Source organism: Harpegnathos saltator, unplaced genomic scaffold (genome assembly GCF_003227715.2).
Source record: "Harpegnathos saltator strain DR-91 unplaced genomic scaffold, Hsal_v8.6 scaffold295, whole genome shotgun sequence".
NCBI classification, from domain to species: domain Eukaryota; kingdom Metazoa; phylum Arthropoda; class Insecta; order Hymenoptera; family Formicidae; genus Harpegnathos; species Harpegnathos saltator.
In genome coordinates this window covers 99,712-114,475 of record NW_020230089.1, presented here as the reverse complement: position 1 = coordinate 114,475, position 14,764 = coordinate 99,712, and the positions used below count along the sequence as shown (strand labels likewise).

General features: G+C 37.4%; 1 protein-coding gene across 1 annotated transcript; it reads left to right on the top strand.

The window, feature by feature from the left end:
- The first annotated feature begins 284 nt into the window (after positions 1–284).
- Positions 285–12,046, top strand: LOC105188829 (uncharacterized). Its single transcript, XM_025299892.1, has 24 exons — positions 285–366; positions 518–1,014; positions 1,526–1,960; positions 2,232–2,415; positions 2,887–3,025; positions 3,366–3,441; positions 3,755–4,122; positions 4,210–4,484; positions 4,647–4,837; positions 5,002–5,310; positions 5,407–5,476; positions 5,662–5,839; positions 6,048–6,055; positions 6,496–7,001; positions 7,530–7,979; positions 8,256–8,439; positions 8,823–8,961; positions 9,326–9,407; positions 9,717–10,081; positions 10,188–10,462; positions 10,734–10,924; positions 11,096–11,407; positions 11,513–11,582; positions 11,776–12,046. The coding sequence occupies exons 1-24, from the start codon at positions 364–366 to the stop codon at positions 11,935–11,937; spliced, it is 5,469 nt and encodes a 1,822-aa protein (XP_025155677.1). The 5' UTR covers positions 285–363; the 3' UTR covers positions 11,938–12,046.
- The last annotated feature ends 2,718 nt before the right edge of the window (positions 12,047–14,764 follow it).

Below are 14,764 nucleotides of genomic sequence, written 5' to 3'. Positions count from 1 at the left end.
TAATTCCGTTCGAGCATCATACATTTGTCAATTCAAGCATTAACGACACAAACAGCATGCAACAATAATTTATTGAAACAATGTTAAATTTTTTTATTTCAGATGAATCGATCTTATTTCAAGTAATGAGCGCGGCAATTCTATTATTGTCCGACATAGTTTATGATAATAGCCATGTCAAATGAGACGAATGATCTCCGATTTGAAACAGAACAATTGTTTATCTCGACGAAATACCGATATTTCACTTTTGCTTATTTATGTGCCACGTTCCTGCGTAAAGTATTTATTGACATTGAGATCGCGTTCACCATTTCGGCCTTTCTAATGACATCGAGTTCTAACGAAAGTTTCTGATTTGAAATGGTAAGAGAAGGACAGTTTCGAATATAATAAAATTGTAACGTCGTCGATTAACTAGACCACTGTTTCATTAAATCAAAAATCGTACATTTGGGTGTATGTGTATGTGTATTGTTTTTTCTTTGTCGTCAAAAAATGATTTTTTTTCTTTTAGATGAGCGGAATGAGAAACAACGTGATATTCTTTACACTGTTGTTCACCAGCCTGAATTTCAACATTGCAAGGACGATTAATAACAACTATTCGAAAAATTGTCCGTCCAATGAAGATGATTATTATTTACCTTCCGATATAGAACCCCGACATTATGAAGTTAATCTAATTAAACTGCAGGACAACATCTTTGATGGGGAGAGCAAAACATTCATCGACGTAATCCATGAAACCACAAACATTATTTTTCACGGTTACAACTTATACATAGACGAAGAAACAATACTGCTAAGGAACATATATTTTACCACTCCTAATTACTCATCGCCAAACGGAAATTTAAAGGAAGTCAGTTATTGCGCAAAATCGCAGATTTATATTCTAAAATTCCACAAGAAGCTATTTCCTGGGTTTTACACGCTAATCATGAAGTTCAAAGCCTATCCGGACGGCAACTATGGCTGGATACCGATCCTAAGCTCGAAGTATGATTCAAAGTAAGTAAGAAATAAAATTACGAAAATTTGCCGTCTTCTCTGCGCTTTTTATCCAACGCGATGCATCAGGTAGTCTGCATAATGTTTATAATTTATAATTTCCATCAAACTAATAATAAGCTTTACAATAATGTGCGATTAATATTCTCTATTCCATCTTAATTATTATCATATACATGTCATATATTATTATTATATATTAAACCGTGTATTTCTCATGTAATACAAATCATTGAAGGAGCGTCAAAGCAAACATGTTTCTTATGTATGGGAAGTATTCGTAGAAAATTTGTTACATATGCAATACGCATATCTAAAAAAAAATATTGATCGCACAATTTATTGAACAATTATGATTTTCAAGATGATATCGCTAACGTCTCTCATAATTTCACGTATCGCTGCAACGACATGGGCTTAGTGCATAACAAAGTGTCGCAGCAGCGATCATGTTGTTATAAACATTTTATGATTAAAATATGATTAGAGCGTCATTCGTAACGCTGCTCAGACCGACCGGGGCTCGAGGTGTGTTTCCGTGTTGGGATGAACCAATATTCAAGGCAACTTTTACCCTCACCTTCGTACATTCGAGCACAGCCATGTCCTTCTCAAGTATGCCGTTGAAGGATCTAAATGTATTATCGGACGAGAAAGTAATGACGACCTTCTACCCTACACCGGAGATGGCCGTCTACCTAATGACGATCATGCTTGTTGAATTCACTGTAGAAGCCATTAACTGCGATAACATTACAGTATGGTACAAATGGGACCAGATGTCGTACAAATGGGACCAAATGTACATCGCAAGGATTGCCAACTTGACCGATAACTTTTTAAGTGATTACACAGGTCACTTGTGGGAGAAAATGGCGACCAATATCATAGCGTATCCGAATTTCCCGAATAATGCCGTGGGATCATGGAGAATCGCAATTTTCAAGTAATATAGATCATCAGACTATTACAGAAATTAGAGGGAGAGAAGAAAAGTTTCTCTCAGTACTTAAGAATTCGCGGCATTTGTAGTAGACTACCTCGCTTATACGGAAATGCAAATTTGTTCATTACCGCAAACAGCGGCTTTCTACATATAGAACTTTCGATAGATCGTATTCTCAATTGTTTCGAATTACTTTGTTATCAGCGATCAAGTTGAATATGTAAGAGAATGATCACAACGTAATTGTTTGATTTGAGGACATGGTTTTCAGCGAGGAACATCTTTCCTACGAACCGGATTTCCATTTTCCCGGCCGCAAACTCGAAGTATGGAAGTTGCTAGCAAACCAAATGGTACAACAATGTATCGATAGTTTAATCATCCCACTGAAGAGTTCTTACATATGGTTCAGCCAAGCATTGGCAAATTTTCTCAGTTATAAAATCATTGGAAAGGTGATTTCTTTTAAATATCGTTTGCATTATTGACATCTGATTTTGCTTAAACAATTTAAAAGAAACGCTTGCAAGCGTTGCTTGCGTGTGGATCTATCAAACTTGATGAAGCTATTCAATATTGATTTTCATATCAATATTGATTTTCATATCAATGAAATAAAGAATAAGACTGATCGTTTAATGATTTCAAAGACTTCGCGGAGTTTGAAGCATTGGATTGAAATTAAATTGTTTCATATCTCATAATCACTAATCTAATATCTATCTAATATCTAATATCACATCACTCATTATATCACATAAACATATCTAATATCACATTTTATTGTTATTGTATAACTTTATGATGACATTTAATTTTGTATTTAATTACGACCACATTCGTATCGCTAAATTTAGCATGTTTTGGGAGTAATAAAATACAAAATATTCCAAGGTTCTCTTATCGTTAACAACTTTTTGTTTCAGGAGTATGGAGAGGACGTTATGAGGCAACTTTTTGTAGTACAAGTGCAACAACCTATTATGCACGACGATATTGCACTTAATATATCATCTATTATAACAGACGATGATCCATTTTATTCTCATCTTATTTACAAGAAAGGTGAAAAAGCGCGAATCGCACGATATAATATGATCATGAGTATATCTGTTCATTAAAGTCAAAATAACGGTAAAGATGCACTTAAGAAATATAATTAAACAATTATCCGAAATATGCCGTATTTGAGTAATATTAGACACGCCGTATTTTAGTGGCAAACCAACTTGTTTTGGCAATCTAGCATAACGTGTCTATCATTAGAATTTAATTACATCATTGATGACGGAATGACGGAAGGCCACGTATGAAAGTTTTAAAATCAATCACGTAGGCACGTTGTGTTTCACTATATTCTAATTTTATACCTTACTCTTTTTTCATGATACGCATCATATCGTAGCATCCGTTTTAATAAAAATGTTGGAATACATCATTACCGAGGAGAAATTGCAGGAAGCAATCGAACAGTATTTAAAGTGAGTAATATTTTATTATTATTATTATTATTATTATATTATGCCATAATTATGTAAACACTTGAGTAAAGTTTAACAATGAAAATACGATAATGCGTCGCATTATATAATTGCAATTTCAAATTAAACCTTTTGCATGCGTTATATTATAAATTAAGTTATCGAATAAATGAATGGTTTTTGGTGAATGGATTAAATGGAAAAAAATAGATGATCGAAATAATACGTAATTCATTATTTTCACATATAAATTAACGCGGTATTCGGTATTCGCACGCGCATACATGTTATAAAAATCATTCTAATTGTATAGCGCTTACGAATTCGCCACACCGTTCGGTTTCCTGAAGATCGTGAACAAAATATATGAAGAAAATTATACAGGACTCACTATAGGGGAAATAATGAAAATCTGGCTGTCGCTAAGACGCTATCCAACATTACTTCCTCAACTCGACAATGGTGGTATGAAAATAATCGTCTTATCTTATGACGCAAAATATATCAGTTACGAACAAAAGAAATGGCCGATACCTCTAATATTCACGACACAAAGTAGTTGTAATTTCTCGCGGGATTTGCCTATATTATGGAACCAAAATCGATCGCAGAATGATACTTCTCTGCATATTGCAAAACCCGACCCGGAAGATTGGTTTATACTCAATGTACAACAATTCGGTGAGTGCTGACGCCATTCGTTCGTTTTAATTACTGGGAACGGGTTGGACAACAATTGGCGATGCAGGATCTTTGTTTCTGCGACAGGCTACTATCGCGTCAACTACGAATTTGACAATTGGATAAAACTAGCGGATTTCCTAAACAACGGCGAACACACGAAGATACATGTTCTAAATCGTGCTCAGATCATCGATGACGCGTATCATCTTGAAATGCAGAATGAAGTCAAATATGGAGTCTTCTACAGGCTGATCGGATACTTAAAGAAAGAAAGGAATTTCATAGTATGGCATTCTATGATGAATATCCTGCATTATATGTCGCCTTTCTTCAACTATCCAGAGAGTAAATATTTCAAGGTACGCGACGACAAAACAAAAGTAGTTCAATATTAGAATGTTCAAAGTGTCATGTCATGATTAGACGATTAGGCGATCGTCAGGCACAAAGTTTTCGGAGTATGATATACAAAGCGCAGAGAAATATAATATCCTCCTCTCCCTCCCCGACGATTTTTCTAGATCCTTATGTTGGACATCATGAGAAACGTTTTATCGACCCTCGGATACAACAAAGATTCTAAAGACGATGACATGTTAAAAGCAACACAGTTGTTACTCCTCAATTGGGCGTGTAAACATGGCCATGATGAATGTAGAGAGAGGGCCCACGATAAACTACTAGCACACCTACATAATCCGGAGGAGAATAAGTAATCACTCTAATAATAGCTATTTCCTCATTCACGAATTCGATTATTAATCAGTAGTCTTTCTCACAATTATATCTTTTGCAACTCCACATCATATGATCGTGTAAGTCTTGAGGCTGAGGATATGTTGAACCTTCTCTTTCGTCTTTTCATGTTTCACGCAGAATTTCGCCGGGATGGGAAGACTGGACGTACTGCGCAGGCATCATGAACGTCAACATCACCGATTGGAATAAATCCTTGATGCCTAATATCAGCCGTGATAAAATAATGTTAAATCAAATAGTGTGCGTTGAAGATGAACACTTAGTCCAAGAGTTAATAACACAGGTTGCATTAAAATCTCATAGTAAATGGATAAATGTGAAAGATGCAGTGCTAACGAAATTATATCTTGACCTTGTGAAGAGGCACGCGAGGAAGCCTCGAGTGCTTGATTTCATTCTGACCAATTTTGCTGCAATAATCAAAGGGTATAATAAAAGATTTTTCTTTTCTATAATGTAATGTGGGCATATACGCTTATCACATCTGCTCACAACTTTCTCTCTGTTGCTTCATTTTTCCAGTCATATGACCCACATGGAGGGAATAGCTCATCTTATTATGAGCGTTTATTCCAAATGCCAACTTAACAAGGTAAGCTTGTGGATCTCACAATATTGCTGACGTATAACTTGCCAATTATTTATTTATTATGTTTCACATAAGCCACGTATGCTGCATTATATTACGTAATTACGTAAAAGATCACACCGTAACGAAGTTTTCTGGCAGCAAACAGTGTTAATGTTATTTAGTGAGACAGTAACGATCTGTTTTAGATATCGAGCTACCTGGAGGAAGAGCATATGAACGGCTTAAAAGATAATCAAAACACTAGTGACGAGGTCAAGGAAACGGAACAAGTTAAATGGTTGATAGATTTTCGGTTGAGACAGATAAATCAGCAGAAGATAATATTCATGCAACGTTTCAACAATGGCACAGTTATAGACGACTGTTGAAGAATCAATGAATGATTATTGATTAAACTTAGTAATTGTTGTTCGTTTATTATAATATATGAAAATCAATGTTAACTTTACAATTTATGCCATACTTGCTCCTTCCTAAGTTCGTTCCTTTATCATCGTCATTATTATAGATTATTAAGTATCGTACATTTGCCAACACAAATATTAACGCCGTCAATATGCACGTAATGCAGTAATTAATGTACGAAATATTAACTTTCTTTTTCTTTTCTTATTCCCGACCGTTCGATTTCGTACGAAGTAGCGCGCGTAGTTCGGTTAATATCGAGATGAATTTCACGAAACGAGCGCGTCAAGCGAGATAAAAAATTTGAAATCTGAAGAAAAATAGCTTCTATTTCGTCGGGACATCGATATTCGTCCTTGTCTATCGATCTGCCATGATCCTGCATGAGGTATTTATTCGCGTTCAAACTCGGCTCAGCGGCCAGTTATGCTGTTATAATAACATTGAGTTCTGTGCGTTCGTCCTAATTTGACACGGTAAGAGATAGCAGTTTCGAACATGTAATATTGTAGAGTCTTCGATTAATCGAATCACTGGTTAATTAAACATAAAATTATGGACGTGTTTGTTATGTACTGTTCGTTTCGTCGCTAAAGATGATAATAATTCCACAGATTAGTGGAACGAAAATTGACGTGATGTTCTTCACGCTGTTATTCATCGTCAGTTTGACGCCATTTAACGCCGCAATGACGAGTGACGGGAGCAAATATTTGGAAGGTTGTCCACCCAATGCACTCGATTATCGTTTACCGCTTGATGTAAAACCTCGAACTTATAAGATTAATCTGTCTTTGTCGAATACCATCATCGTCGGGACGAGCAGTACGATCATCGCGGTAAATAGTAGGACCCCATATATTACTATTCACGCTTACAACTTGATCATAAATATAAGTACTATAGTACTGTACAAGAATGAAGAAGACGACAACGGTCAATACTCAGTCAAAGTGGACGAAGTAGAGAAACTTATTTATTGCAAAGAAACACAGGCTTTTCTCCTCAAATTCTATAACGAAATATCTCCCGGCATTTATACGCTTGACATGGCTTTCGAAGGCATCCTGAGCAACACACACGGCTTCGTAGCGTTCCAAAGTTTAAAATATGATAAACAGTAAGTAACAGATTAAAAGAAAAACATGAGAAAAAACAGCCATCTTTTGTGCATTGTTTATCCAGTGCGATACACAGAGAGATCCGCGAGATATAATTTTCGATTCTCATTGAAAATTAACAAGCCTCGTAATGATGGTTTAAGTAATATTCGCTGTTCGTCTAATTTATTCTTAAATGTATAATATAACGTTCTTTCCTGAAATACACGAAAGATTTAAGTGCACGTTAACATATCTCGTCGAGATCGACCTGCTGCGAGAAGGTAAACAAATTTTTCTCGTAGAAGACACAGAATGTCATCAAATACTTTGCTGTGCTTCTTAAACGAGAAACAGGCATACCTAAAAAAATATTCGTCGCAGGATTTGTTGTGACAATCGTGACTTACAAAATGATGTCGCCAACGTCTCTCGAATCTCTCATGTATCGCTGCAAAAACATTGGCCTATATTAAATACAACAAAGTTCTCGTTCGCAACAGTGATCCCGTCATTACAGAAATTATTTATGATTGATATGCGATTAGGCCGTCGTACATAACGCTGCTCAGACCGACCGGGGCTCGAAGTGTGTTTCCGTGTTGGGATGACCTGACGTTCAAGGCAAATTTCAACATCACCTTCAGGCGTTCGTATTTCAACAAGATATTCTCGAGCATGCCGTCTGCATATGAAGTGGTATCAGCGGATGGGGAAACAAACATCGTTTTCCAAACTACACCAGCGATATCCACCTACCTCGTGATGATCGTGCTTGTCAACTTCAATCTAGAAACCAGAGACAACAAGGACGTTGTAATGTGGTACAAATGGAACGAGAAGAGCCAAATTTTAGTCACTGAGAGGGTTATTAAATTGGCCAACAGCTTTTTAACTGGCTACACGAACAATTTGTGGGGAAAATGGAAGATCACTGTTGTTGCGTATCCGAATCTGCCGGTTGACGCCGAGGGATCATTGGGATTTATGATTTTCAGGTGATACTTGTGATCAGAGGATCGAACAGAAACGAGGGTGCGCGAGAAAAAGTTCTTTCCTAGCGCTTAATGCTTGAATGCTCGCCGTCTTTGTCGTCAGTCGTCTCGCTCATACGGAAATGCAAATTCATTTATCAACGCGAATACTTTTTCGGCGCGCAGAACTCTCGACGTAGCACTTCAAGTGGCCCGATTTTTTTTGCTATCAGCGATCGACTTGAATGTGTTGGAGAATAATCGCGACATAACTGTCTCACTTGGGAACATGATTTTCAGAGACAAACGTGTCTTCTACGAAGCGGATTCCCATTTTCCCGGACACAAACTCGACATATGGAAGTTGATAGGGAAGCAGATGACACAACAATGCATCGAGAGCTACGTCAGCCCGACGGAATGGTCTCACCAGTGGTTCAGTCATGCTTTCGCGACATATCTCAGTTACAAAATCGCTGGGCAGGTAATTTTTCTCTTCCCTCATCTTGTCGACGTTGCGACGACACGCGATTCTGTACGTGCTAATTAAAAGAAACGCTTGAAGACGTGGTCGCGCAGATGACGCTGTCGGATGCAAACCCATCTTTTATATGTTAATGTACCGAAAAATAGACTGATCGTTCAATTGTTTCACGAATTTCTTATTAACACGCCGAGTGAATATTAAACTGTTCCACATCCCACGTTGATGTCGTATGTCATTATAGTGTTTTGATATCTCGTGGCAATATTTGATTTTTCTCTTTAGCAATGAGCTTCAGCGAAATGCGTATCGCCAAGTCTAGCATATTATGAAAGCAAAAGTTTAGTGTATCTACAGAGTTTCTTATCTGTTTTAAATTGCAGGACTATAGCGAGGACCTTATGATGCAACTTTTTGTTGTGCAAGTGCAACAGCCTGCTATGCACAACGATATTGCATTTAATGTAACACCTGTCATACATGAATACGATCCGATTTACTCCATTTTCATCTATAAAAAAGGTGAGAACGTGTGAAAGATATAATTAGAAATATACTCGTTGGTTGAAATCTGTATGAGAGTAAAATCATATCGAACATACATATGACTGAGCAATTATTCGCGAATTGCCAAATACAAACAGTGCAAGGCATATTTTTACATCTTAACTGCTGACCAACTTATTTTCGCAATTTGTTAATACATGTGGCCAGAGATTGAATACATTATTTCAATAGAGAAGATACATTCGAAAATTTGAAAGATAACATTTCTGCACAATATCGGCACTTACTACGAAATAATCATGCATGTTTGTTACGTTGGACTTTATATGAAATTTATGTTGCGCTTTACATTTTTATGACTCACATTTCCGTATCGTAGCATCCGCTCTAATAAAGATGTTTGAACATATTATCCCAGAGGGGCCATTGCAACAAGCTTTTGCGGAGTACCTTAGTGCATAGTAAGTAATACGCGAAGTAACGCAATAATTGCGTATACCGTAGAAAAATTTAACGGTCGAGATGTAATGATGCGGCATATTACGTAATCGTGATTATATTTTAAATTACATTTCACATGTTATAAGTACCTTGGACTTTATGGTAAGTAAACAGATATTTTGGAATAAATAAATTAGTTGATAAAACGGATAGCCCCGAGGTAATAAGAAATTCGTAAATTTCAAAGTTAATCTATTATAATTTCCCAGTCAATCCGTTCTGCTCGATATTCACTCGACTGATGTCGTAATAAATATTTCGCTATTCAGTGCGTACAGTTCCGCCATACCGAGCGATTTCTTCAAGATCCTGGAGAGCCACCTGCATAAATTCAATTATATATATCTCCGTAACATAGCGGAAGTAATGCATATCTGGCTGTCACGAAGAGGCTTTCCGATATTGTTCGTTCAAGAATTTGATTCTGACACAGTTATATCTTATGAGGTTAAAAGTGAGGAACAAGGCTGGCCGATACCTGTAACTTTCACGACACAGGACAGTCTTGATTTCATAACAGGGGACTTGCCTATATTGTGGATAAATAACAATTCGTCACGAAACGATGACAGTACTCTGAATATTTATCTGCGCAATATAGAAAACTGGTTCATATTCAACGTGCAACAATTCGGTGAGTGCTGGCGATCGGCCAGAAAAGCCATGTTCGTTCGATTTCACTGCTGGAAATGATCATTAGAAATTAACCGATGAAACTTGCCCTTCCTTTCTATCATCAGGCTATTATCGTGTGAATTATATATACTCCAACTGGAAAAAAATTGTGGATTACTTGAACACGGAGAATTACACACAGATACACGTCCTGAATCGTGCTCAGCTGATCGACGATGCGTTTCACTTTATAATGAAAAACATGTTACAATACGACATTTTTCAACGACTGACAGATTATCTAGTGCGAGAGACTCATTTTATACCGTGGCACACTATGATGAATGTCCTGCAGTACATGTCGCCTTTTTTCAACTACCTAGAAAGTAAAACTTTCAAGGTACACTCAAACAAAGATCGCTATTCTGAAGCTATTTTCTTTTACCTATTGTACCTCTTTTACCTATTTTAACTATTCACTTTTAACAAAAATGGCTCTAAAGATGACTTTCAAGCCTTCTGATTAACTATCAGTTATCTCCAGAATTATTTTTATAAAAAAATTCAGAATTCCGATTAAAGACAAAAATAGCTCGACATCAATGTCGAGTTTATAAGAAAACAATTTTAAAGACGTAAAAAAGATTAGCACTAGTGGACTATTTTTTCAGGATCATATGTTGTTCATCATGGGTGAAGTTTTGAATACGATCGGATACGACGAACATTCTACGGACGACGAAATGTCGACAGCGACACGGTTATTACTCTTGAATTGGGCGTGTAAACACGGCCATGCCGAATGCAGGGAGAAGGCTCGCAAAAAACTAATAGCATATATCGAGTATCCGAAGGACAATAAGTAATTACTCTAGTAATAACTACTTCCATATACATACAGTTTCAATTATTAATTAGTAACTTTTTCCGTAATCATATTATTCGCAACTACGTACTATTCAAATGAGTGTAAATCTTGAGGCCGAAAGTTTGTTGAAATTTCTCCGTTGTCTACTACTCATGTTTCACGTAGAATTTTGCCGGGATGGGAAGACTGGACGAACTGTGCAGGCATCATGAATGCTGACAACACCATTTGGTACGAAGTGATGCTTAATATCATGCATGGGTATGATAAGGTAATGTTAAATTACGCGGTATGTGTCGAAGACGAGCACTTGGTCCAAGAGTTATTGGCATTGGCCACATTCAGGCCTGATGATAAATGGACAAAATTGGGAGATGCAGAGCTAAGGAAATTTTTTCACGATCTTGTGAGGAAGCATGCGAGAAAGCCTCAAGTGCTCGATTTTATTCTGAAGAATTTCAATGAAATATCGTACGGGTATGGTCTCTTTCTTCTTCTATATCGTAGAATGTTCGCGTAAATGGAAACACGCGCAGGCTTAACGCATTTGCTGATGACGAATTTATTGCTTCATTGTTCCAGTCGCATGACTTACGTGGAAGGGATGGCTGAAATTATTATGAGCGTCTACTCCAAATGCCAACTGCGCAAGGTGAGTTTCTGATTTTCACGTATCACACTCTTGCTGACACGCATCTTGTCAATTATTTTTATTATGTTCTATGCAAGGCAAATGTGTGTTATACTAATTATGCAACGAATCACGCTGCAACGCACTTTTCTTTCTGTCAACAACAACAAGTTGTATTAATGTGACTTACTGGAACGGCAACAATCTGTTTTAGATATGGAAATATATGGAAGAAGAGAATAACCAGAACGCAGAAACGAAGGAACGAGTTAAAAGTTTATTAAATTTGCGATTGCGTCAAATAAATGAGGAGATAAACAAATTTGTACATCCTTTCTACATCCTTTCTGGTGACGCTTTTACGGACAACTGTTGATTAAACTACTGAACAACTTAGCAAATGTATGAATATCTTAACTCGTATAAATAAATTTCAACGATAACTTTGCAATTTGGGCCATAATTCATTTTTCGTAAAATAAATCTGTTTCATTATTATCATTATTATTAATATAACATAGATATAATATAACATAAAATACTTATGCTTTAAATAGACGGACGCGTATATTCTTTCTAAATTTTTTAAAGTGGCAGCAGGCGTGTCTATAAAAAATATATATAGTATTGGGGAACTCTAAAGCACAAGTATAAACGTTCCATTCAAGATTAAAGTGAATTTTGAGAAACTTCATGTAACCAGTGTTTCAATCGATTAGAATGAATATGTTTCTCTGACAATAGAATGCATTAGATTCACTCTTCACTCTATAAAAGTGAGAAATAATGCGAATTTGAGTAACTCGGTTGTCAGTCTATTTTTTGAGTGAACGAAAATCGTGCGCTCTTTGCCGTTACCATCGGAATGAACGTAGTTCACATGTACTTTCTCAGGGGACGCGTCAAAAAATGCGTCCCCTGAAATCCAGCTCAATAGCCGCTCTAAGGTTTCTCTCTGTAAATAGTAAGAAAATTAATCAATTGCAGTTGATTATTCTCATTGCGGTCGAAGAATGATCGATCGTGATTGGCTAAATTTTTTACGCCTTACAATTTTGGATTTTACGACTTCTATTCTCATAGACATAATATATAATATATCTAGTTGAAAAATGCTTGTCGCATCATCTCACTTTCGCCATTTTTACGGAATTTACAATAAGTTGAATATTATCTCCTTCGTGATTTTAATCGAACCATCACACGACTCAATTTTTATAATTCTAAAAGTTGATACAATTCTGTAGTTCTATCATTCATTGTTATTTATAATTGAAATATTCGTAAGATTCAAAGATCAAATTTGTGAATTTAACGATTAACGCAAGACCCAGTGAGAAATGACTCATCGATCGACGTCGAAACGATGTCGATTTGAACTTTTCGACATCGATCGACGAATGATTTCTCGCTGAGGTATAGCGTGAATCATTTCCAGTTTATAAGAAGAAGGAAGACTGCTTCACTGTGAAGGGGATGATCCAAACGCGATGAAATCATTGAATCACTTTATTGTCACACGCCATCTCTGGCATCGGGGGTATCTTTTATCAGATATATACTGGATACAGTCACTAACGCTTTATATTAACCGTCTCGCGATCTCCTGCCGCGAACTCCGTAAGTGAGAGGCGATAGCTTTTACAGCGAGTCGTGGCTCGTCACGTGCGCAGAGGGAGAAACATGTATTATATCAATATGTGTGATTTATAAAGAGAAACAAAATAGATGGGCATAACATTCAAACATACACGCACACACATACCGTACGACGAAGATCGATGTTGTCTGGAGAGAGCCCCGCGAAAATGTTTTATTCTCAATTGAATTTCTTCGACGGGATGTATTACAAGCGAGGAGAAACAAACGTTTGAACGGAGTTCTCGGCCGAGGTGCCGCGGGAACGTCGTCTAAATGTATTTTTTTGTTTTTTTTTTCTTAAATTCTCTCGTCCTTTCTCATAAATCTTTGCCTTTCCTCCTGCCTTTTGTTTCACGAAAAAAGGGTACGCATCCTAGAAATATGCATTCTTTTTCTGTTTCTTACATTCGTTCTTTTTGTCATTCTCTCTCTCTCTCTCTCTCTCTCTCTCTCTCTCTCTCTCTCTTATACACACACACACATACATACACACACACACACACGTGTACACACACTCATCCTCATTCTCTTTCTCTTGCGCTCCGAATTATTCTCTCTCATGCCCCCGCTCTGACTAGTTCTCTCTCTCTCTTTTTTCTCTCCCCCCCTTTCCCCCCTTCCCATACTTATATATTTCGAGGAAATAAGTTCGGACGTTTTTTTACCATTGATAACTTAGAAATGTTCGAATCCCATCGTGTGTTGCATCTTCGAGCGACGGATACGTTCGGACAGCGAGAGTTTCTTCCTCCTCTTCTTTTGTCCTCGTCATCATCTTCTTCTTCGTCTCGTTCCCGTTCCTTTCTTTTTTCCCCTCTCTCTTTTTCTTGCAATATAATATATTAAGATCGTAAACTGCTCGCGATCTTACGACCGACTCGTGACTCGCTCTAGAGGACATCAGACGATGTTCGAGAGAAGCAACATACTATTTTTGCTGAGAGTCTCGTGCATTCGAAAAGAGCGCTAAAGAAGAAAGTCTAATTAGGACATCCGGTTAATTAGCCCGAACTCGCGGCGACCGATCGATCGATCAATCGACCAATCGGTCGGTCGGCGAAACGATGACACATGCGGGTCTAACGGCGGGTCCAAAGATGAAGTATACCGGTGAATACGAGTCGCTCGTGAGCTTACGATACAAGATTACAAGATCGCCTAAGTCTAGTTGGACTTCATTTCTACGAGAATAATCGATAATTCACTTTTTTTTACATCTCGATTCTCACTTGTACTCTCACGATTCTCTTCCCGCATTTCTTCCCGCTCGCTCGCTCGCCCACGCACGCATTTGCTCACGCGTCTTTACCTGTCTTCTCCCGCATACACGCACATACGCATGCATACACACACACACACACACACACACACACACATACACACACACATAAACATTCGCCCACGCAGTACACGCACACACGCACACACACCCTGTCGTAATTGTAAACCTAAATTGTCTTCCTAAATTTTTGACAAAAGTGTACCCCTTGGCTCTCAGGCATTTTTTCTGGTTAATCTTTTTTTCCTACCCTCTCTCCTTCTCTCTCTCTCTCTCTCGTTCC

Bases quoted from the DNA above. Each gene is read 5' to 3' on its own strand.
- LOC105188829 (XM_025299892.1), top strand. The intron at 8,962-9,325 runs GTGAGAACGTGT...TCCGTATCGTAG, and splicing joins CATTTTCATCTATAAAAAAG to CATCCGCTCTAATAAAGATG. The intron at 10,925-11,095 runs GTAATTACTCTA...TGTTTCACGTAG, and splicing joins GAGTATCCGAAGGACAATAA to AATTTTGCCGGGATGGGAAG.